The sequence below is a fragment of the Erithacus rubecula genome, assembly GCF_903797595.1.
Source record: "Erithacus rubecula genome assembly, chromosome: 1".
Taxonomy (NCBI): Eukaryota; Metazoa; Chordata; class Aves; order Passeriformes; family Muscicapidae; genus Erithacus; species Erithacus rubecula.
This window is the reverse complement of record NC_136658.1, coordinates 56,771,062-56,793,882: the sequence shown is the minus strand read 5'-3', so window position 1 is coordinate 56,793,882 and position 22,821 is coordinate 56,771,062. Positions and strand designations below refer to the sequence as shown.

Sequence of the window (22,821 nt, the reverse complement as noted above, 5' to 3'; positions counted from 1 at the left end):
CCGCCCCGGAGGGAGGCACCCTCGGCTGGCGAAACAAGTTCTTCGCTGAGTTTGGTTTGCTGACAGAGCTTTCTTGGTGCAGGTACGCAAATCACGGAACCGTAGAATATTAAGGGGTTAGAAGCGGCTCTAGAGATCATCCAGCCCCAATCCCCTGCAATGGACTAGACTTGTCCCATCCAACCTGATCTCGAGCACTTCACGGATGGGACATCCACAACTTCTCTGGGCAACGCATTCCAGTGCCTCACCACACCTTCGCAGTAAAGAATTTATTCCTAATATCTAACCTGAATTTCCCCATTTTCAGTTTGTACCCACCCATTGCCCCTCGCCCTGTCAGTACATTTCCTCTCCGGCTTCCACGTAGGTCCCCGTCGGACACTGGAAGGTTGCCATGAGGGTTCCACACCACCTTTCGTTCCCCGGGCTGAGCAGCTCCAGCTGCCTACATAACTTAGATCAAAGTTACAATGTGCTTATATAGCTTGAGTTATAAGATATCAGTATAACTAAATCGTGACTTTTTATATATCTATATAACCTGATACCTATATAACCTGAATCATAACTTTTTATACAATGTAATGTCTAGTATATGGTTAGCTAGTTGCCTAATGCTGAATAGATTAAAAAAAAAAAAAAAAAAAAAAAAAAAAAAAAAAAAAAAAAGGAAAACTCCACAGGTGGATAGCTTTAGAGATAGGTGAGTATAGCACTAATGAAAAATTGGCAAGTGCAAAGCCAGCTAGCCACAAAACAAAGAATTTAGGCTGGTTAAGATGAGACAAACCAAGAAACACCGTAGCTACGCATGCTCCAAACACAAAGTTGAAAAGTTCAGATGTGAGGAAGACCTTGGAAGCCTTCATCAAAGACCCCCAACAAGCCCCAAATTGGGGAGACACAAGCACAGTGCAAAAGAACTATCTAATAACCATGAGATCATACTATGTAAATTAGTTCTGGTGCATATATGATGATGCTATAGTGACACAGTGATACTAAGCAATAGTTAATGTATAAATGCACCACAGCACTTGACAAAGGTGAGTGAATTAGGAGGAGATGTCCCCTTTACCACCAGCCCTGCAATTAACAAATACCTGCTCTATAGACATCAGTCTATGGGGATTTATTTTCAGCCTATCTTTTGGGCATCAGAATCTATAATATATTCCAGGAAAAGACTCATCATTATGAAACATGGTGTGTTTTTATGAGCTTTATACTTTTGTACATTTGGGACCTGTCTGATCTTGGCCTCTCCCTTCTTAAGTATCTAATTAAGTGTGCAAATGATTTTGAGCAGTCTATGTTTTTACGAGCTCATGGTTGTCAAAATACTGGCAATGTATGCGTCACTTAGATCTGTCTGATGCTGAGGACTTAACAACCTCTTTGTTCTTAACTTACCTAACTCTAATACATACTTTGTTATCTAGGGAACTTCACATATTATTCTATATTACAATTTCATTAAGTCTCTCAGTAGTGCCCTTAGCACTATGACTAATACTCATTATGATACTTTTCTTTCTTACTTTCTGTCTCCAACATGTGGAGATGGTAGGTGAAGTTTAATATCTTGGTGATTAGGTAATTACAAAATCACTTGCTAAAATTTTTAAATATTTTGGGTTTATTTTCAGCAGCATATAAATATGCATTATTTTTTTTAATTTAGAACAGAAGGTGATGAAATATGAATGGATTTTGGCTTGTCTGTCTATCCACACAGTTAAAGTGTGAATCTTTAGAAAATTCTGCCTTCTGGAAGTGTTTTCTACAAAATTTTTCACAACAGAGAATGCAGATGCAGGCCAAGATGGTGATCTGACATTACAGGCCCATCTTGTAGCTAGAGAAAGACCAAGAAATTAATATGAGGAGACATTGTATAGAAATTAGAAGAGAAATGTCAGGAGATACAAGTACCTTGGATAGAGAGATGCTACAGTATTGTTGATATGCCAAAGCAGAAGCTTCAGGCATAGGCATGTAGCATTACCATAATCCTGCTAAGTGATTATAGGGGGTGAAATAAGAGCATTATTAGGTAATTTATTTAATTTAGTACAGTTAACATTTACAGAATGGGACATTATTTGCATCAAAACCCTCCAGAGACCTACACCACGTTCTTCAAAAGCTCTTCAGGCACACAGGAGAAAGCATATCTGAAATGAAAGAAGGCATAACACTAAATCCGGTATGTGTGCATATATAAAATGTAATCATATTGTATATGCTATCTGTGTGTTAGACTGTGCTTCATCTTAGCCAAAAGGCCAAGAAATGCCATGTTTAATAGTGCTGAGATGGGAAGTATGATGAGATTTGCAGCTAAGCAGATAAATGCTGATTTTAATCGTGTGTAACACATCTCACAGTAATTTTCAGCAGGCCATGTGGGTACCTCACCACCCAAGTCCTTGCTGCTACACTGAGGTCTCCTCAGGAAGGATGAAGCCGAGGAGCAAGCACCAATATTTTCTTTCCTGCAGTCAGTGCCAGGACCTGAGGGAATGGCCTGAAGTTGTGCCAGGGGAGGTTTAGGTTAGATAACTTTCAGAAAAAGTGTCTTCATCCAGATGGTGGTTGGGCACTGGAAGAATCTCCTTAGGGACGTGGTCACAGCGCCAGCCTGGCAGAGTTCAAGAATCGTTTGGACAATACTCTCAGGCACATGGCGTGACTCTTGGGGACGTCCTGTGCAGGGCCGGGAGCTGGGCTCCGTGATCGCTGTGGGTCCCTTCCAACTCAGATTATTCTGTGGTGCGGGGGTAATTTACTGCCCCTGCCACTCAGCAGTTCCTCTGACTCCCTTTGTCCCGCCCGCCCGGCTTCGGCGGGGCCGCGCTGCCGGAGCGCTTGGCGGCCGCTCCCACAGCCCCGCGGCTCCCGCCGGGACCGGCTCCAGCCCTTGCCGTGCCCCGACACCGAGCGGCCGCGCCCCCCGGCGGCTGCGGCGGCGCGACAGAGGAACCACCCGCTGCCCCGCTGGAAGAGTCCATTGCCGGGGGAGCCAAGAGGGCGGGCCGGGGGGAATCTCCCGGGCATAGGCGCCCGGAGCACTGCGGGGACGAACGGCGGCCACCGCCGGGCGCAGCCCCTCGGCCGTCAGTGCGGAGCGGCGCGGCGGTGCGGTGCGGGCGGCGGGCGGGGGTTTCCTCCTTCGCCCGCCCCCCGTGAGGCGCGGCGCGGTGACGCGGCCCCGGGTCAGCGCTGAGGCGCGGCGGCACCGTGAGGCGCTGTCAGAGCCGCGCCGAGGGTCCGCCCCGCCCCGCACCGGGATCCGCCGCCGCTGCCATGGAACCTCATCGCTGGCTGCCCCTGGAGGCCAACCCCGACGTGAGTGCCCGGCCGGGGCGGTGGGGCGCTGCCGTGTGCGCGGGGGGCTGCCCGCCCCGCAGCCTGCCTGCTGTGGGGCGGGCGGGAGGGAGGATGGCGGAGGGGAGAGGGCGGAGGGCTCCGGGCCGCGCCGCACCACATCGCCTCTTAAGGGGTGGCTGGTAGTGTCGGGAATAGAGGAAGGTCTTATCCCGTGGATCCGGCTGGGTCTTAACTCCCTTCTGTTTTCTGCTTTCTTTTCAGGTCACGAATCAGGTAAGAAGCTTTCATTTTAGGTAACCTTTAGTCTCTGCAACTTTGGGCCCGTCTCCTCTCGTTTTCATGTGGTAAAGGCGCCTTCCTGTCCAAGGAGAGTGCCCCCTTCCTTCTCCACGCGTGTCTGCGCTCAGTCTTTCTCATGTCGGATCTACTGGAACCTCTCCCATAAAGATACTATATTGAAAGAAAACGAACAGTAGAAAGAGAATAGTTGTGGCTTGATATTACTTAATGAAATCTCTGATGTTTTTTCAAGGTGGGTTTTAATTCATTAATTAGCGATTAAAACATTGATATATTTGTATAACGTGTGCTAAGTGTGGACCTGTACATGATAGCTTTGGGTACATATATGAATCTGCTTGCGTCACTGTATTCTCAATCTTCTTTGGCTGACCATAAAAAATAATGTAAGTTTGCCATATCTGCACTTTGCTGCTTATTCATGACAATATGTGCATGGTTGGTTGTTGATGCCTTTGTTAGTGTGGTAGAACCCACGCTAGAGAAAGGAAGCTTGTTCTAGTACACAAAACAATGCTCCTACTAAATAAGCTCTGGCTGAAAGGAGATCACACATACTCTAACCCTGCACCATGTTCTCACTGACAATTTTGAGCATAGCATTGATGGTCAGTTGTTGATTTCACCAGGCCTGTTCATAATGTTAAAGATGGTGTTTAAGCCAAAGGGCTCTGAAACTTCCAGCGGCAAAACTGTATTCTTAAAACTGTATTGTTGAAATATTTTGGAAACTGGGAATTTCTTTGTGGGAAGAATGTTTTGTTTGGGTTTTATTTTATTGTGGTTGCTGTAATATACAAACTACATCTGCACGAGAGTGAAGTTATTTGATGCTGGGTCATTTTGTGCTTTATAGTTTCCTAGGGCAAATAATTTTACAATTCTTACAGTATTGCTTCTGTGGAGTGATTTGAGAAGTCTCCTGAGTTAAAATCAGCAATCTTTCCTGGGAGCCCATCTTGAACATGCGCTAGAGTTTCCTCTTTTAGTTTTGTTTCTATGTTTGTATGGGGTTTTTTGTTTTGGTTTGGTTTTTTTTTTTCATTTTGAAATGCAAAGACTAAATTCCAATTTGGAAGAAAATAAGTGAATAAATAACTAGTAAGAATTTCCAATTTTCTAACTTCTGACTTTCCAGATTTTGAGATGATCTCATCATGGTGAAAATTAAGACCACCTTTAAAGTAGAAATTGAGGACGAAAAAATGGTAACATTTTAAAATCTGAAATATCCTTTGTGGTTATTTTGTATGGAGAAAATCCTAGAGGAATGTCAAATGAACAATTTTAAGTGTGTTTAAAATCCATCTCTTTTGCCCATTGATTTTGCATTGGTGATGGATGCATCAGTTGTAGATGACCATGGATAATAGGAATTTGTACTCCACATGGATTTTCTTGTTACTGTGTCTGTGTAGAAAAGGCTGCTTGAAACGAATCAGACTTCCTCCTTCACTGTATTTTCCAGTCTTGACTGAGCAGGTATTGTTATTACCTAGACTGAGAGATGTATATTTAAAAAAAAAAAAAAGGGTGGGTGTTGAATATGAATGCACCTTGCATTATTAATCATTGTTCTTTTAATCTCATCAGTACAGTGGTGAACTGTGTAGCAACAGGGCTGTTAGTCATAAGTTATTTATACCCTGCTTGTGTTTAAAACAGCAATAATAATAATTTGAAATTCTAATGAAATTGCAAACTAATTTGTAGAAAATCCTGTTAATTGCAAGGATGGGCATTTCTTGTAGTACTCTGTACTGTGCATTCTAGAAGTCTTTCTAAAAAAACCCAATGGCATGCCTCTACAAACAGTAATATTTGTGTCTGGTAGTCATTTAATACATGTATTTGGACAGACATTGAGCTAAGTGCTGAGGGTTTCTTCTTCGGGGTTGTTTGTTTGGTTTTTGTTATTTGGCTTTTTTTAATTGAGTGTTAAACTGTCCCTAATGCATACTGCTTTTGTTAGTATTAAAATTATTTCTGGGTGTGGTAGTAAAATCTAAAACAAAAAAAAACCAGTGACCTGTAAGATGCATAGATTCTGTAATTAGAACTATCATTCCATTTCAGTAAGTGCTTACACTGTTTTGATTACTGTGCCCATCATCTTATTTCCCTTATTAATAGTAATTAATAAGGAAGTGCAATAATGCAGGTTCATTTGCTTTTACTATGTTCTTACCACACTATGTCTATGTCTCTGGTTTTGTAGCATAGGCTATACATTTGAGACTTTCAGTCTTTGTAGTAGAAATGTAGTAGATGTGTCCTGGTTTAGGGCAAATTTTTGGGAGGAAACCTCCAAAGGGGTTTCCTCTAGAAAGCAGATTTCAATGGTCCCTCCCCCAACTGGTTCAGGAGAAACAGATGATGGGGATACTGGAGTCATCCCAGGACAAGATGAAAATGGAAAAAAAATGGTATTTCTCAGTTGGAGGTATGGGAAGTTGTTCAAAAATATCTCAGAAGTTTTTCTCTATCTGAAAGTGTTTTTATTAGAATACAAGTCCAGGAATTTGTAAATCATTAATCTATATAGAATCTCTTTTTGTGCATATGTGTTAAAATTATTTGAAGATTCAGAAACTGGGTGGTGAGGCTAAATAGGAATATTCTTCCCTAGCTTCAAAGATTTCCAGTGGTGGTGGAAATCTGCCACGTCTCTAGTGATGTCTTCAAGAGAGAAGAGTCATTCAATGCAGTGCACAGTGCTGGTTGAAATGAGTGAAGTCAGGAGTTAAATGTACCATGTGGTGCAAAGTGATTGTCACTGTACTTTTTTTCTCTTTCTACAGTCTGACAGAATGAGTTGTTGTCTACCTCTGATACAGAAAGAGTTGATGATTCAGCATTTACAAAGCTCCATTTTGTTTACAGTGATGACACAGAATGGTTTCTTCTCTTTGACCTTCCATTGAGGGGCCTGACATGGCCAGTGCTACCCTCTTTCCTGGTGTCTTATGGGATTTTCCTGAGAGAAAGCAAGTTTATCAGTTACCATATGTATAATATGTGTGTATCTTGCTCCCAGTTTCTTATGGAAAAAAGAAAAGCTGCATGCAATTTTTTTGGAGTGAAAAGATCAGAACACAAGCTGATTGTTCTTCATCATAATGTTGCTTCAATCTGACTTGCAACCCACAACTGATTGCCTAGAAAGTGTAGATAAATGAAAAGTATTGGTGGATATTTTTCTTGATGCTCCACCTTTTTCCATTCTCTCTTCCCTTTCTTCATCTTACACATTCTGAGATATCTCTGCTTCCTGGATAAGATAACGTTTCAACTTATGCCTTTATTATATCCAGATAAGGATAGAGTAATCGACTGCATGATTATGAAGCTCAAGCACTGCCTTCAGAGTTCAACGACTGAGTGTCAGCTGTGGCTCGAGTTTCTCTTGCCCCATAGGACTTAGTTGCTGGTTCTTAGTTACCTTCCAGCATTATTTTTAGGCCTTTGGTCCTACTTTTGGAAGGATTTGGAGTTTTGAGTTCTGTAAGCCATTAACGTATTGAGTGAGCTGCATAAAGAAAATTGTTTCAGCTCATGAACACCATTGACAGCTGTGATTTGAAAGTTACAGGGACAGTGAAGCTCACAAAGCATAGAAGCAATGGCAGAAACTGAATATAGCCAGTCTTTATCCATTTATGGAACATCTCTCTTCAGGGTGTCAGGCAAATACAGAGAAAAATCAAGTACCTTGGAAGCAGGCCTTAGTCTTCCTTAGAGGTCTTTTCATTTCCCAGCCTCTGAAACACTATGCCACAAACTTTCCCAAAGAAGAACCATAGTGATCAAAATAATCGAAAATGCAGCATGCACAATTCCTGACATGCATTGGGAGGTAGCACTCATAGGTGAGGTACTGAGGTACTGTCTTGGTGTGAAAGGATGTTGGATGTGGAGAAACCCAGATGTTCTTCTAAAAATGCCTAGCTATGCTTACTTCTTTTTTTTTTTTTTTTTTTTTTTTTTTCAGATGAGGGATTGGAGTTTAACTCTTCTGTGCTAAGCAGAGTGAAAAATACTGGGGATAGTGTACATGCTTGGAAAACAGGCCCTTATTACTCATGTAGCCTCAGAAGCTGGAAAACCAGGATTCTGTTTGTGTCTTTCTGTAAAGACAGTATCCCAGAAAGCCTTTCATGGAGCCAACAAAGGGGGAATGTTGAGCCTGTGATGCTGCATAGCAAAGAATAAGCACAAGGATAAATATGAAGGATTCGTAGGTGATCACTGTGAGGGCACTTCGTGAATGGCTTCTTCTAGGTTAAGATATCTTCAGCTATGTAGCCCTCTGACTGAGTTTAAATAGGTAAATATGTTGCACAGGGAAAATTGTAACTTGTTTTGGGGTTTAGGTTGCTGTTTATATGAATAGTTGAGATTGCTTTAGTTCAGTCCTTGTATGTTCCTCAGTAATTGAAAGCTGAGAAAAGCGTGTATTTCATTCCTCTATTTGTTCTTGGCACTTCTGGTCCTTCTTATGTTCTTTTTTTGCTCAGGTTCTTAGTTCTTGTTACAAGGAAGCCCTTACAATCTTGCAGACAGAATGGGGTGCTGCAAAGTGGAAAACAACTGACAGTTGTTCATGCCTTATACATTATCTTGTTGCGCTGAAAGTGCTGTTTCCCATTTCAACATTTTCCATGCTTAAAGGACCAGCAGAGTCAGTAGAATCCAATGGTTGTTTCAATAAAGTGTGAAAAAAAAAAGTGTAACACCTTATTTAGAAGAGTGGATTGATCCAGCTTGTTCCCTGTTATGAGTAACTTCTTAGATCATGGAAACAGGTCTGTTAAGTGTTTCTCACAGCATAACAGAGTATTCTCTTCTGAATCAGTGACCCAGTATGAACATGTCAGGACTTTGCTGGAAGCATTTTAAAGCTCTTGCTCACTGGTTTCTGAGGAAGCCTGGGTCAGCTGGTTCATCCAGATTTCTGAGTGCTTTTTTTTTTTGCATTGCTGCCTGTGGGATGCCCTGTTGGAATATGTACAGCAGTGCCTGGGCATACTGAGTGTTAAGTTTCAAAACTGCTTTATGGAAATGTGAAAAATATCTACCTCTCATGAAGAACAGGAACTGTGTCAGTGTCACAGTGTCACTGTGAGTCAGTGTTGCTCCTTTAGGCATCATAAAGTAATGAACACAACTGCAAGGATAAGAATTTTGTAGATGAAAGTTTTCTCATCTTTTTGAAAAAAAAAATTGCTATGGGCTGTATTTTTTAAACTTTATTATGGTGTCCCAAAATCCTGAACCTGAGGATATTAAAGAATTTGTAATCAATTTTGATTATCCCAAAGATGCCAGTTATAATGGATCATCTCTTGTTTGAACAAGATTGTACTGTGGCCATTCTTAAGTGAGGAGTAGTTGGTAAAGAATAATGCAGCTTATGTATGTTCCAACTGTCTCTTTGCTTCTGGTGTGTCTTTTGACCTGCTGTACCGAACTAAAGTTTTTGCAGCTGCTAAATATGACTGAAATTATGCTGTCTCTAAAATGTACTGAAAAATTATTCCTTCATTTTAATTACATAAATGTCATGAGGAAAAAATTGAAGAAATATATCCTTATAATGCTCCAGCAATAAAATATTGTTTGGGGGGTTCCCTTAATTCTAGAAAGGAATTTTACTTCTGAAATAGACTTGGTTTTGTTACATGCTTGTAGAAATTATGTGTAAAGAATGAAAAGCAAAATATTGTGCATACGTATTTTTAATATAGAATAATAAGGATTAGATAATTTAAGAAATTAATAATTTCCCCTTTCTTGATGATAATTCTATCAGTTGCATTTCACTCACTGTCTTACTACTGGTAAGGGAAAAAATTACCTTCAATTCAATAAAGTGCCAAAAATCCTTGTGCTTTAATGAAAAAATTAGAAAATATTGATTGTCTTAATTGGTTTATTTACATGTTGTCCTTCCAATCTCCTAAAGCCATAGGAACATTTCATTTTTGCCAAGGGAAGTCTTAACTGTCATTTTGTTGTGATATAGAGATGCTTTAATGCATTCAGCAGATGTACAATAAAATGTAGATGCTGTGGGTGTTTGGTTTACATTTGTGCTTAGAAGAGGATGGCAACAGTTGGTTCTTCCCACAGAAGCTGTCTTGACTTCTGCATCTGAAAGCCTGGAAATGTTTGTGCATTTTGCCAGTTTTATGTTTTCATGATCCCAGCTTTTATATAAATGCCACAGTGGAAAAATCCGGATCTTGAGTATAATGCCTTAGTATTTAAAATGTGATGTTCCTGAACTATTTGCAGATGCTCACCAGCTTTAATTGAACTTAAATTTCAAACTCCTATTTTGTTTCAGTTTTTGTTTCAGTGCATATTGTAGTGTTTTTGCTATTAACCAACATTTAGACATACAGATTTACAATTTGTGATCATTTAGAATAGAATGAGGTAGGCTGGAAGGGGCTTTTGAGTTTTGCAGACCAACCAAGCTCTGTTCATAACAAGTTGCTCAGCCACCTGTCAAGTTCTGAATTTCTCAAGACACAAACTCTAGTTTAACAGTCTCCTGGACAGTTAGTGCTAGTGTTTTACTATGTTTGTTATTTTTATAAGTTATTTTCAAATGCCTTAATTATCAAGTTCAAATTTCCCTATGTTTCAGCCTAGTTTCTTGTTGTTTTACTGTGGGCTGCTGGGATGAATCTGTCTCAGTCTTCTCTGCACTCTCCCTTAGCTAGTTATAAACAGTAGTAGTAAGGTGAGAAAGAAGGATTCTGGATTACTGGGGCATAAAAAGACAAATTCATAGGAAGTGCAAGTAAGGGTCAGGGGTGTAAAGTAGTTTCTAGAATGGATTTTTGTCTACTGGCTAGCTGGACCAGTGAAAAACCAGGAAGTGTTTTTCAACAAGGTCTTCTAAGAGAAGAAGAAAAGAGACAACCAAAGCTATGACAGCAATCTATAAAAATAAAGTTGTGAAAACTGAACACTAGATACAGATGTCTGGGAGGTTTTGTGCTGCTATTGTTCTTCCTGAGCTCCTCTAAGACTTCTGTAATGTAGCCAAGTGTTTTTCTTTTTTTCTATTCTAAGGTAAAAGCTAAAAGACTTATAAATTAAGAATTGTCTGCAGTGCGATAATCGGTGTCTTAAAAAAATTCTGATACTCTCTTGTGCAGATCTAGAGAAATGGTATTTTATAAAATCTTGCTTACATAATATCAACAATTTAATAGAAAGTGAACAGCTGAAAATGAGTGAGCCCTCAAAGAAACCTAACTGTTATTTACAGTGGGTATTTGTAGAATAAAATTGCTGTGATAATCCTTAAATAATTGGAAAGGAAAGCAGTAGAGATCTCTTACCTATTTAGACAGTGATGCTATCTAAAAAACATACTGAACATCATGCTGTCCTAAAACAGGAATGGCTTTGTCTTCCCATCTTGCCATCTATTGTTCATCTCTTATCCATCTGTTGCTCTCTCTTATACAGGGACTTATGCTGCACAATTTTTAAAATCTATGTAATAATTTTCAGAAGGATATTTTTATCTTTTTTCTCCAGGCCTGAATGAAACCCTCTTGACACATGGAGAGGTATCTTCTTTGCCTGTTTTGGGTCTATCCTAAGTATTTTATTTTTGATTTATGATTTCTACAGCAGAGTTGTTAGTCTGGTTGTGTGTTAAGATCACTGCTTGTCGTACTAAGCCTATGCTCTTGCTGTTCGCTGTGGGGCCAACCTTCATTTTTCCTTGTCACTCATTGTTTGCTGGAAGTTAAAGTTCCAGCTAAAAAGTAAAGTGAAGTTCCAGTTAAAGCTAGGCGGTATGATAATATGGATAATGAAAGGTGCCCTGTATCCTTGGAGTTTTAGTTCCATTAAATTCTTAATTCAGGAGTTTGACTAAACTATTCTTGGATTTAGTTAGCATTTTGTTGACTTGGGATTTAAAGGAGCTGGCTTTGTTTTTGTTAGTTGGTTGCTTGGTGGCTTTTTTCCCCAGTGATGTAGAAAAGGATAAGAGTATCTAAATCACTCATTTGTCCAGTAACTTAATGGGAACCTTTATCATTGTCTTTACTGGTTTGTGGGATCTTTTTCTAGATGAGTGTTGTATTTTTTATTTTGGGGCATTTGTAGCCTTATTTCATGTAATATTGCAAAATAGCAAATTATATTGGAATGGAAAATGGAATTTTTTCAGTTGTGTTACTTTTCCTGCAAATAAAAAAGATAAAAAAATTTGCTGGTTTAATAAGAGAGATACTAGAAGTACAATTAATGTTCTAATGCACCCATGCATGCAGTCCCTTCTCTTTTGAATTAATTTTTTTTTTTTTTGCTATTCACAAAGTGGTAATTATCTTCACAATGTAGAAAGTTCTAATACAAGTTCAAAATACAGTGTCTTCTGTTTTGTCAGTTACTGAATACTTAACATTTCCCTTTTCCCCATGTTCATTCAGAGATCTGTATATGCCACAATGTACAATTAGTTTTTTCTTGTAATTGTGAATGGCCACTGTGTACGTAGAGTAACAACAGTTCCTGAATTCAGTTAGGTTCTTCCAGACTGACAATGAAAAGATTTCAAATTGCTTCAGGTCATCTCTGTAGTTATTAATTCTGCAGATGTTGTTGTGATGCTCAGTTTACTTGAGTAGAAAGAATATCCAATTTAAAAGTGAGCATCCAATCTTCAAAACACATTACTCCATGATAGCTTGAAGGGATTTTTCTTGTAAAAGGTACACCTACTAAAATGTGTATCTTGTGTGGTTTTGCTCCTAATGTCTCTTTGCTTGTAGGAGCTCCAATATGAGCACTCATGCCAGGTATTCTGAAGCCATGGAGTCAAATAATAATGTTTGTTCATATGTGCTCTGACTGGTGGCTCTGATGGTTTCTAGTTAATTCAATGCTTTTCTGTTTTGTGACAAAACACTTCTAAAATGGTTGAAATGCTTTAATGCTTTAGTAAATAGTGCTGAGAGTGTTGTCACTTCCCTTCCATAAAGACTGTACATAAAACGTGGATTTTGGGTGTGTGTGTGATTTATTTAGCCTTATTTATTAAAACTTGTATCTTTTATTCTCCCTAAATTTTAGAAAGCATGGGCTGTTTCAGTGTATTCACATCGTGAATACTCCGTTATGCTTCTGGAAAGATAAGTGTTTGAGTGTACATGTTTAATAGTATGATTTTTTTTTTTTTTTCTTTTCCAGTTCCTGAAACAGTTGGGTATACATCCTGACTGGCAATTTGTAGATGTTTATGGTATGGAACCAGAACTGCTCAGCATGGTGCCAAGACCTGTATGTGCAGTACTACTTCTCTTTCCAATAACAGAAAAGGTAAATATTTATTTAATAATCAGTTAATTGCTTTTGCCATGAGTTAAATGGGAATAAAAGTTTGAATCTTGTACTTTGATGTCATATTAGAGTCAAGATGAAACTCAAGCTTTATTCAAGAGACTTCTTCATTAAAAATAACAAGAAAATGCTTCTTTCAGAACTTTCTTTTGATAACTTTGCATGTATATTTCTGATTCCTTTTCAAATCAGAATGGGAAAAGCTATTGTAGAAGTACAGAGAAATATGCCTCACACTTTTCTATTACATGCAGTTTAAATTTTTTTTTTTTATAATAAGCACTGTGAAATGGCTCAATTTGCTAATTTTAGCAGAAAGCTCCAATCGCATAAGGAGAATAAGAAATAGTGTGTAGGACAGTATGCAACTCCTTTTTGAGTTTTTGTCCTGTTACACTGACAATCCTTCAAATTTCAATCCACTTTCAGTTCAGTCATCAGTATTGATATGGCTTTCACTTCTTGGACAGATGGGACATATTATTAAGATGAAAGACAGCTTCCCCCTGTCTTTCACTATGTTGGACTTTGAAGAATTTGCTTTGGTTAAACCTTCAATGTGCTTATTTTGTCTCATCACATGCTTTTATGTAGTGTGATTCGTATTGATCTTTCAAATTCATGACAGTATTACATGATTATGATAAGGTCAGCCAAAAAGGTTGAAGTGAATCTATCCACAATTCCTTCTTTTAATATGTCTCTCAAAAAGAATATGTTGCATGTAAGGACAAATCACTGAAGCTTAAATTCTACAACAAAGAGGAGTGACAGATCAGTCTTCCTATACATTATGTCCTTTTAAATCTCTGTGTTCTCCATTTCTCCAGAACAGCTATGCAGGCAGTACTTTTCAAGCTTGATTTCAGCCACCTTGGTATTTTTGAGCTTAATCAAACTTTCAGCTCACCTGTCTTCAGGAAATGTCCCTTCTGTCACCTTTGAGGCATTGTTTTCTGTGTGCTGTCATTTCCGTCTGGCTGTTTGAGCTACAGGTTTGAGCCCCTTTCGTGACTGTCACTTTTCTTTGACTCTCTGCTTCTGCAAACTTTTTTTTTGGATAATGCTATGGGAGCATTATCCCATGGGAAAGAACATCCTTGCTCTTGTTCCAGAAGGTGTATCTGGTTTCATCCTAAAGAAACATATGACAAACAAAACCAGAAAACCAGAGAAACACTGTATGCTCTGTTGCACGAATCAGTCAAATTTGTGAACCAGTCAAGTGTTCAGCATGTTAATCCTTCTGAAACACAAGAGACACAAGTGTTTATATCAACTGTTTAGCCTGGCTGCATGAAGGAGGAATGTTTCGTGGGAGGTCCCAATGTTCTGAAGCTTTTGTTGGTCAGTGTGAGCTCTCAAGGCCCTTGAGCATTATTTTGTATTTCTTAGTAGTAGGTTTTCCCTCCTCAGCCTCCCTTTCAAAATGGCCTGTAAAATTATATTTTTATTTAATTTATGATTTATTTGCTTCTTGGCTGTTTCTTGCCTGTGTCTACATTTATGAAAGTACCTATTAGTTTTGCTGCCTTTGTAAACACTTTTCTCACATATCTGTCCTTCTGTCTGTTCAGTTGTTTTGTGGTTCTTGTATATCAGTTTCCTTGAACTTGCTTTCTAGGGCAAGCTACTCTTGTTAGCATATAGATAACTTTAGGTTTGTGCGCTTTAAAGTGGTTTCTTAGTCTGCATAGTAGGTTGTAGACGAAGTAAATATTGTGGGTCTTGGCCATTTTGGGCCTAATGAATGAATATGAATATAAATTATGGGATATAAATTAATATATGAATATAAATTATGGGATATAGCTTAGGTTAGGAGGAACTTCTTGAGGTGATCTGGTCTAATCCTTGCTCAAAATTGTATTTTTTGTATTATCATCATTTATATATCCATTTTTGCTGTGGATTTTATTTTAGTTGGGAGGGAATGAATGGCAACCGTATTGTTCACCTCTCTAGTCTGAGCTTTTTGTCCAATTAAACTCCATGAAATTTGTATCTTAATTAAGGCTATTTTTTATTAGCCTATAGATAAACCAAATTTAAATGGTTTATATGCTCTTAAATGGTTTACAATGCTCTTGCTACTACTTAGCCTATTCAGAACATTGAGACAACCTGCAGATGTGAAAAATGATGCTGGAAAAGTTTTTTTGGTTTTGTTTGTCACTGACAGTACAGAGAGTCCAAGGGAAATTTCTCAGGAGTTTGCAGGAAGAGTTCCTTGATAACATTCTGCATTCATACTTTACTTTCATTATATTTGTATAAAAAGCCCATTCACTTCAGAATTATTATTTTTATGCCTGCAAAAGTACCTCATAAAAGAGGCAAAGGAGGAAGCATTGTCTGGAACATTTGTGGGTTTATTTATTTCTTTTTCTGTTCGAAATTAGAATTTAAAGAAAGAAAATAAACAAAAACCTCAAATAAATCCAGTAAAAATACCATAACAACACGCCCTGCAAAAGAACCAACAAATCACAGCCAGCAATGAAAAAAAAGCACAAAACCAACACTCTCTTGCACAGTATAACAGATTTTAGTCAAATATGATCTTAATAAAACAATTTAGATGTTCAGTCAAAGCAAATTATTTTTGCTACAGAAAATAGAAGTTTGCTTTATTAATATAGCTTTAGAAGGGCCTGTTTGAGGCCTTGGATGTTATTTAGATCTTATTTTATACTCTTGGGAAAAATTAAATGTAACAGTGGAATTTTTAAAGAATGCTTCATGATGATTAATCACCTAAAGTGTTATGGTTTTCTTGATAGCGTTTTGACACCTCTGTCCTTAAAATGCCTTCAGTTGCATTGAAGAGAGTTGGTGACATGAGCTCAGATCAAGGAAATACTTATTTTTGAAGTTAGGTTAGATAACACCTTTTCAAAACTATGTTTCAAGTGTGCAGGCATTGGGTTAAGAAACAGTATAGAGCAGTTCAGGTAAGTTTATGTATACTTGTTGGACCACGTGTCAAACATTTCAAGTGACAGTATTAATTAGCTGTTGTGTTTTATAAATTGTTTTGTCTTGAATAATTTGTACTATTTGTGAAATGTCTTTTCCTTTCTTTCTAGTATGAAACCTTCAGAACAGAAGAGGAAGAGAGGATAAAAGCTAAGGGACAAGATGTCAAATCATCAGTGTATTTCATGAAGCAGACCATTAACAATGCTTGTGGAACAATTGGGCTAATTCATGCTATTGCAAACAACAGAGATAAAATGAACTTTGGTAAGATTTTTTTGGTTTGGTTTTTGTTGACTTTTCCCTTTCTTTCCTCAACTGTGGGAAGCCTTAGAGGGAAGGATATGTTTTGAACTGTTTTCTTATAATATAACCATTCATAAAGGCAAAATAAGTGCATTTTAACCTATAATTACAAAAATAATATTTTATACTCATTTGTGAACTAAAGCACTTGAAACATTGCACAGTGCAGCAGACAGCAGTTAACCTTGCAGTCAGCCTTCTGTGTCTTAAAAATACAGTACAATTTTATCTTCAGATCTTTTGTTGGATTCTGTAAGCTGTGAATGAAGTTGGAATTTAAACATGACACTAATTATGTCTTTTTAAAATTTTTTCAAGAAACTAATTCTTCACTGAAAAAGTTCCTAGAAGATTCATTATCTATGACTCCTGAAGAGAGGGCCAAATACCTAGAAACTTACGAAGTTAGTATCAAGTTTTTACTTTTATTTAAAATGGTGTAAAAATTACTTGCATGAGCAGGTACTGTCCTTGGGGGTTGACTCTGTGAAGTACCTAAACAAACTTGATTTTACAGTAAGCTTATGATCAAACAGTTGCTACAGAGGAAACTCTGCTTTGGTATTTTAAAGTATTCCTGCCTGACCATAGCTCAGTCAGCAGAATGGATTTTGTCAATTTTCTCATCCATATTAATCCCTGGCTTAGTAATTTAAAATTACTTTGAAATGCATGAGAAATGTGTGCATATTCTTTTTTCTTCTTTTTTTTTGTGGGTTCAGGATGTAGTTTAATGGCCCATTTAACCTGATTTGGGGCTATTGCTGAAAGGATAGTCCTTTAGCTGCCTCTTTTAATTTGTGCCTTCTAGTCACATTTCCATGCCTTTAGGAGTTGAAGCACACAAAGAACTGATTTGGCTGAAATATGATCTCCTTCTCCTACCATCCTAAACCATGAGATGAGCTAGCTGATAATGTGGTTAGCCACATCATTAGTGCTGTTTGAAAGGATGTGGCAGAAACATCTGGCCAGTGGTGCATGGAGAACAGTGCTGTTGCTCCTGATGGTAATGCTGGTCCTCTCTCAAAATGAAAACCTTGACGGTTTTTAAGTCAGAGTTTATTTTTAGCATATTGCGAAGCCCTCAGGAATATGACGGTTAACATCTGGCTAAAGGAAGTAGTAACAAACAGAAACAGTGGGAATTTATGACACTTTCTATGGAAATGCTGGACATAAAATGACTGATCAGAGCTTCTATCTAAATTATTTTTTGTGCTCAAAATGATAGATAAAAAAATGCTTGCAGTGTTTCCTGCGTGCAAAAGTGCCATTACAAACTCTCAGGTACTTGACCTGAATTGGCTGTTATGAAACTGAAGTAATGGTCTTCTGAGATCCTTGGGGGTGGAGATTATTAATTATCTTTCTTATTTATTGTAAATACTGAACAAAAATAGTTACATGTATGCAATTGATAAAATGAAGTGCAAAAATGGTTCTTACAACACTGAAAGTCTCTCATTTAAAGTCTGATTGAAATATATTTTAATTTTAGGCTATTCGTGTCACTCATGAATCCAGTGCCCATGAAGGTCAGACTGAGGTATCCATTTTTTAAAAAAGTCTTTGTTTATATCTATTTTGAGTTGAATATAATTGATATGAAAACAATAATATATTAAAGACTTACAATGAAATTGAGATTATTGCTTGATTTTCAGTATTGTGTCATCAGTCCAAAATTAAGTGGTGTTGCTGTGAGGGAAACCAAACTTGAAGCTTGGGGGCTTTTTGTTTGTTTGTTTGTGGGGTTTGATGGTGGGGGTTGTTTGCATTAGGTTTTTAGCTCTTATATAACATGAAAGATGTTTCTAAGCTTCATTTGAGAGTAAAACAGACAGTAACAGAAACTTGAGGTTTTGATGTTGCACATTTGTAGGTAAGACTGTAAGATTCATAGTAACCATACAAGCATAACAAATGTTTTATGAGAGTTTGAAAAGTTATAATTCAGGAAAATAAATAGTCCAATAGTTGGTTTGTAGTTGTGTGTGAGCTGTTTGCATGCAATACAAATTCAGATAAATTCTTACTCATATATATATTTATAAGCATTTATTTCCCAACAGATTGTGTGATATGGAAAAAACAACCTGACAAAAAACGTTGACGAAAAAACCCTGAAATAATCATACACTTGAACATTCAGCATTTTTCTGTTTCAGTCATAAGTTGCTTTTTCATCTTTCTGGTTCAGATTTCAGTATTTGTTCCACCAAAAAAACACAAAAGGTATTATTGCTAGGACTGCTTTGTTTGACAAAAAGAGAAACACTTCTGTGTTAGCTCTGGCTACAGTGACCCATCCATTCTCTTTTTTTGAGTGCAGTAGATGACATTTTCGGTTTTTTTGTGCAGTGTCTTCTATACAACGTAGGAGAAAGCAAAGCAGTCCTTTCTGCTTCCCCTTGCCCTGTCTGGAAATGGAAATTATGAGAATTGGTTTAACTATTTTCATTATAGATACTCAACTTCCTTTGTAGTATTGTCTTTATAAAACTATACCACTCTCTCTTCTTATCTCATTCCCTAAACTAGTTGAGGTTCTATATTTCTAGAAGAAGTGTCAAAAAAAATTGTCTTTTTTTCATTTTCTAAGTAAGAAACTCAAAAAAATCTGGTCTGGCATTTTTTTTTTCTCAAATGAATCCATTTCTAGATATTCCTGGCGAGCTCAGAAAGAGCAATTATTCCAATAAATTGCTGAAGTCTGAATCTTTCCTTGTGAAAGAGACACTTCTTTAGTTATTTTGATGTACTGTGAGGTTCATGTAGGGAATGATCTCTGTATTCTTCTGGCAGATATTGCAAAATGATTGGGAAAGAAAATGCAAGGGCTGTGTGTTTTGAGAGTCTTCATGAAGATTCAGGAAGCACCTAAGTGATGTTGGAATCTCCTAATAATGGACAGTTAACTTCTTGAACTTCCACTAATTAATTTGTTTCCTGATCAAGATAGCCACAATACAAAAGATTAATAATTGCATGGAAAGATGAAGACTTTTTTTCATAATAAAAAATTACAAGATTGTCTTAGCAACCTTGCCTAAACACAGATATTGAATAGCTAGTTTCCTTGCCAATTATTTATTATTCCATTTTGAATAACTCTATCTGTAAGTAATTCAATATGGATATTCCTTTGACTGGTGAAATAACTTTTTCCTGTCTTTTTGTTTCCAAAGTTGAAATAGTAAAAGACTGAATACATTTCCCAGGATCATTTTTTCCAGAATAGTTCTCATCCATCAACTAAGGAGGGAAGAAATAAACAAGTTTTGTTACTGGAACATAAAATTGCTTGGAAATCCTGTGCTACCAGATGGTAGTTAAACAAGGCAGCAAGGCCTCCCTGTTCATTGGTACCTGAGAGCTTGATTTACTTTAAAGTAAAAATCTTTTTAAGTGCAGCAAAATATGTAACATGAATATGCTGAGAAGTGTAACTGAGAGCTGAAGTGAGTTATTCTCTTCTTCCTTCCATGGGTACGTTTTAAATGTCACTGTGTACTCTCCATGGACTGGTTGAAGGGTCTGATAAACAGCCTGATCTTGCAGGTGCTGAAGTTACCATATGCAGGTCATAGGAGGTTGTTGACTTTTCCTGTTGAGTAAGTTGAGGATTTCTAGCACCTTTTGGGAAAGAAAGAAGAGAATCCTATTTCTCCTGCATCTTCATTACTTGTTACGATTACTTTCCTGGGAATTTAAAGTTCCTTTAAGAACACAGGAAAGGAACATGGTTGCCTTCCTATGACTGGGGTTTTTGACCTCCATGCACCCACTCAACTGTCCAAATAGTCAAAGCATGTTGTATAGAAATCTTTCCTTTGAGTAAAGTGGTTTATTTAGTTGCTAAATGATAGTAAGTGCTGTTTAGTTAGTGCTTTGTGAACAAAAAGTCCTTCCTACGTCTCTTACAGATTCAAAGATTAAGAAAACATGCAGGCCTACTTTTTCTTTGGATGATTAACTTGGCTTGTGTTCTTCACAAGAAAAGCCTACTCTGTGGATAGTTATGTCCCTTATATAGGTATTGCATACTACTGTCCACTCACACCTTTAGAAAGTCTTGCTTAAACTTATCTGTATTAGACAGAACAGCTTCTGAAAGTGGGATGGATAATAGTCAATTCCACTGATTTATTTAGGAAGGAAGGATGTTTCCTTCCACCATGAAGAACATACCATCCTACCATTGAGATAAAGTTAAATTTTCTGGAATGGTGAGCTCCAGAGGGTTTAAATATAGCAGAGTGCAGATGGGTTCTCTTCTGATAATACTTTTGTTTGGTTTGGTGGGTTTGGATTTTTTCCCTGGGTTCTGATGTTCGAGATATTTGAGGATTTAGTCTTTAATACTTCTGAGTAAAGTCTTTATTTGTTGATTGCCCTTGACAGTCTTGCTATGTTTTCACAGACTTTTTTTTATAATCTCAGTGACTACTTAGTTTTTACAATATGTTGATGCATTTTCTGCTTTTTTTTTTTTTCTGCTTCATGTACATATATATTTCAAACCTCAAAATAAAGGAAGTCTAGCTAGAAATAAAAATCAGAAATGATACCATAAAACAGTGCTATCTTCCTAGTATGTGTGTATGCTGTCATCTTGTCTGTGGGCAGGATTTGTTTCTGTTTTAATATAATCTGTAATGAGATTTTATTATTTTCCTCCTAAATTTCATATGTTTTAAAGAGTTCTTCTCGGGGGAAAAAGCCTCACACTTGGCAAGATATTAGTTGTAGTGGGCTTCTAGATTCCAAATGGTTACTGCTGGAGCTTACAGTGATTAGTTTGCTTCTGGGATGTATCATTACTGTGGGATCGTTTTGGCTGAACATGAGGATGAATTGCTAAGCAAGTAGATTGAAGATGAAAACTAGAACGTTTTGCCTTGATGGGTGTTTTAACAGGCTTCCCCAATTTGATAGCTGTTTAGTTTTAAAAAAACCCAACTACTTTTCTTAAAAATAAAAGAGATTTTTTGTCTTTCAAGGAGGTTAAACTTTTAAGAACTGTTAAGCAGTTTTCATTTTGATAATTCATTTCAACTGTGCTAACTAAAAGGGTTGTAAATTTGCACTTAATCTTTCAGGCCAGGTTTTGGACCATGTTCTGGATTGTGTGGCTCCATGTCTCACTTTATTGCTACAGTAGAGCAAATAAACAGCTAAAGCAGTCTTATGGGTACTTTTTAATGTGTACTTTTTCTGTGTAAAAAATGTAGGTCTTTTAAAATTATCTTGGTAGCAAGCAATAAGATCTGGGAATGGTTCCACAGCAGAAGTGTCTTGTTGGCTTCAAGGATGTTTTGATTCTGATTGCATGTTCAAGTACCATAACGAAGAAATTAATGTAAGATTCCAGTAAAACTATTTCTGTTGAAGTTTATGGTGATGAAGCTTATTTATATCTTTTCAAATGACAGGTATTCCATATTGAAAGCTGCAAAAAAAAAAAAAATGTATATATCTAGGTCTTTACCTTAAAGCTTCATAGATTCAGTGCACTCTTCTCTGTGTGACAGCTCCTGAACTGCAGATATTGTTGAGAGTAGAATAGGTGCCAGATACTCAAGATGCTCTTTATTCTTCTATGAGTCTTCTGCTGAGCATACACTTCTGTTTATAATATCTAGAATGTCTTAAGATGTCTGTTTCTTTCAAAGCTATACACACTTTTAAACTGATCCTTATTTTATTTCTTTGTGCTGAGCCATCTTTGAATTTTGCCTTTTGTTTTGCATTTGGGTTTTTTTCCCTTCTTGTTCTTCTGATGCCTCCTTGAGCAGTTCATAAGCTTTTAAACCCTGCACTGCCACACACCTTAACGTTTCTGATACCCTCTTGCAAAAAAATCAAAACCACCCTCTCTGTTTGAAAAACCACAACCCTTCAGAAATATTAAAATGACAGTTTCTGCATCTGCATTAGCTGTCTAATCCACAGTGATGTATAATAACTAAGTTACAGAAATATTTGAGGGAGTAAAAGTACTAATTTGTAGCAGTGGTCAGGATTAGGTCAATATCGTAACTTTTTTTTGTATTGCTGTCTTGCATTCTCTTACTTTCAAAACATTTGTAGTAACTATTTGCAAGTAACAGATCAGAAAATCTGAGGGGACCATTTTTTGAGAATAGGAAAATGTTATTAAATGAGAAAGAGTCCAGGTCTAGACTCTGTAGCAGAGTAAATAAATTTTGAAATTGCAGTTGGGGGAGAAATTTTGTATCCTACCTCCTTATTTGCATTAATAATATAAAGTTACTATGTAGTTGCCTGGGACAATAGGAGAGGAGAAAAATGCAAAGGCTCAATTTGTATAGAAATGAGCCAGTAGAAATTGTTTGGCTCAATTAAACAATCACATGCTTCAGGGAAGTTGTTCCAGGTATAAAATATTATCTGTACTGATTCTTGAAATAAATGACTTCTTTTATGTGTGAATATAATAATGTAAGTTGATGATAATTTTGTTCTGCTCTCATATTACTGGCATCTCTATCCAGTACT

At 37.3% G+C, this 22,821-nt stretch overlaps 1 protein-coding gene across 1 annotated transcript in view; it reads left to right on the top strand.

The window, feature by feature from the left end:
• Positions 1 to 3,192: 3,192 nt before the first annotated feature.
• Positions 3,193 to 22,821, top strand: part of UCHL3 (ubiquitin C-terminal hydrolase L3) — a 39,482-nt gene continuing 19,853 nt past the window's right edge. The window contains exons 1-6 of the mRNA XM_079310179.1: positions 3,193 to 3,354; positions 3,598 to 3,609; positions 12,862 to 12,990; positions 16,101 to 16,257; positions 16,615 to 16,700; positions 17,798 to 17,845. Of these exons, the coding sequence (XP_079166305.1) occupies positions 3,313 to 3,354; positions 3,598 to 3,609; positions 12,862 to 12,990; positions 16,101 to 16,257; positions 16,615 to 16,700; positions 17,798 to 17,845 (474 nt within the window). The 5' untranslated portion in view covers positions 3,193 to 3,312. The remainder of the gene's footprint in view (positions 3,355 to 3,597; positions 3,610 to 12,861; positions 12,991 to 16,100; positions 16,258 to 16,614; positions 16,701 to 17,797; positions 17,846 to 22,821) is intronic.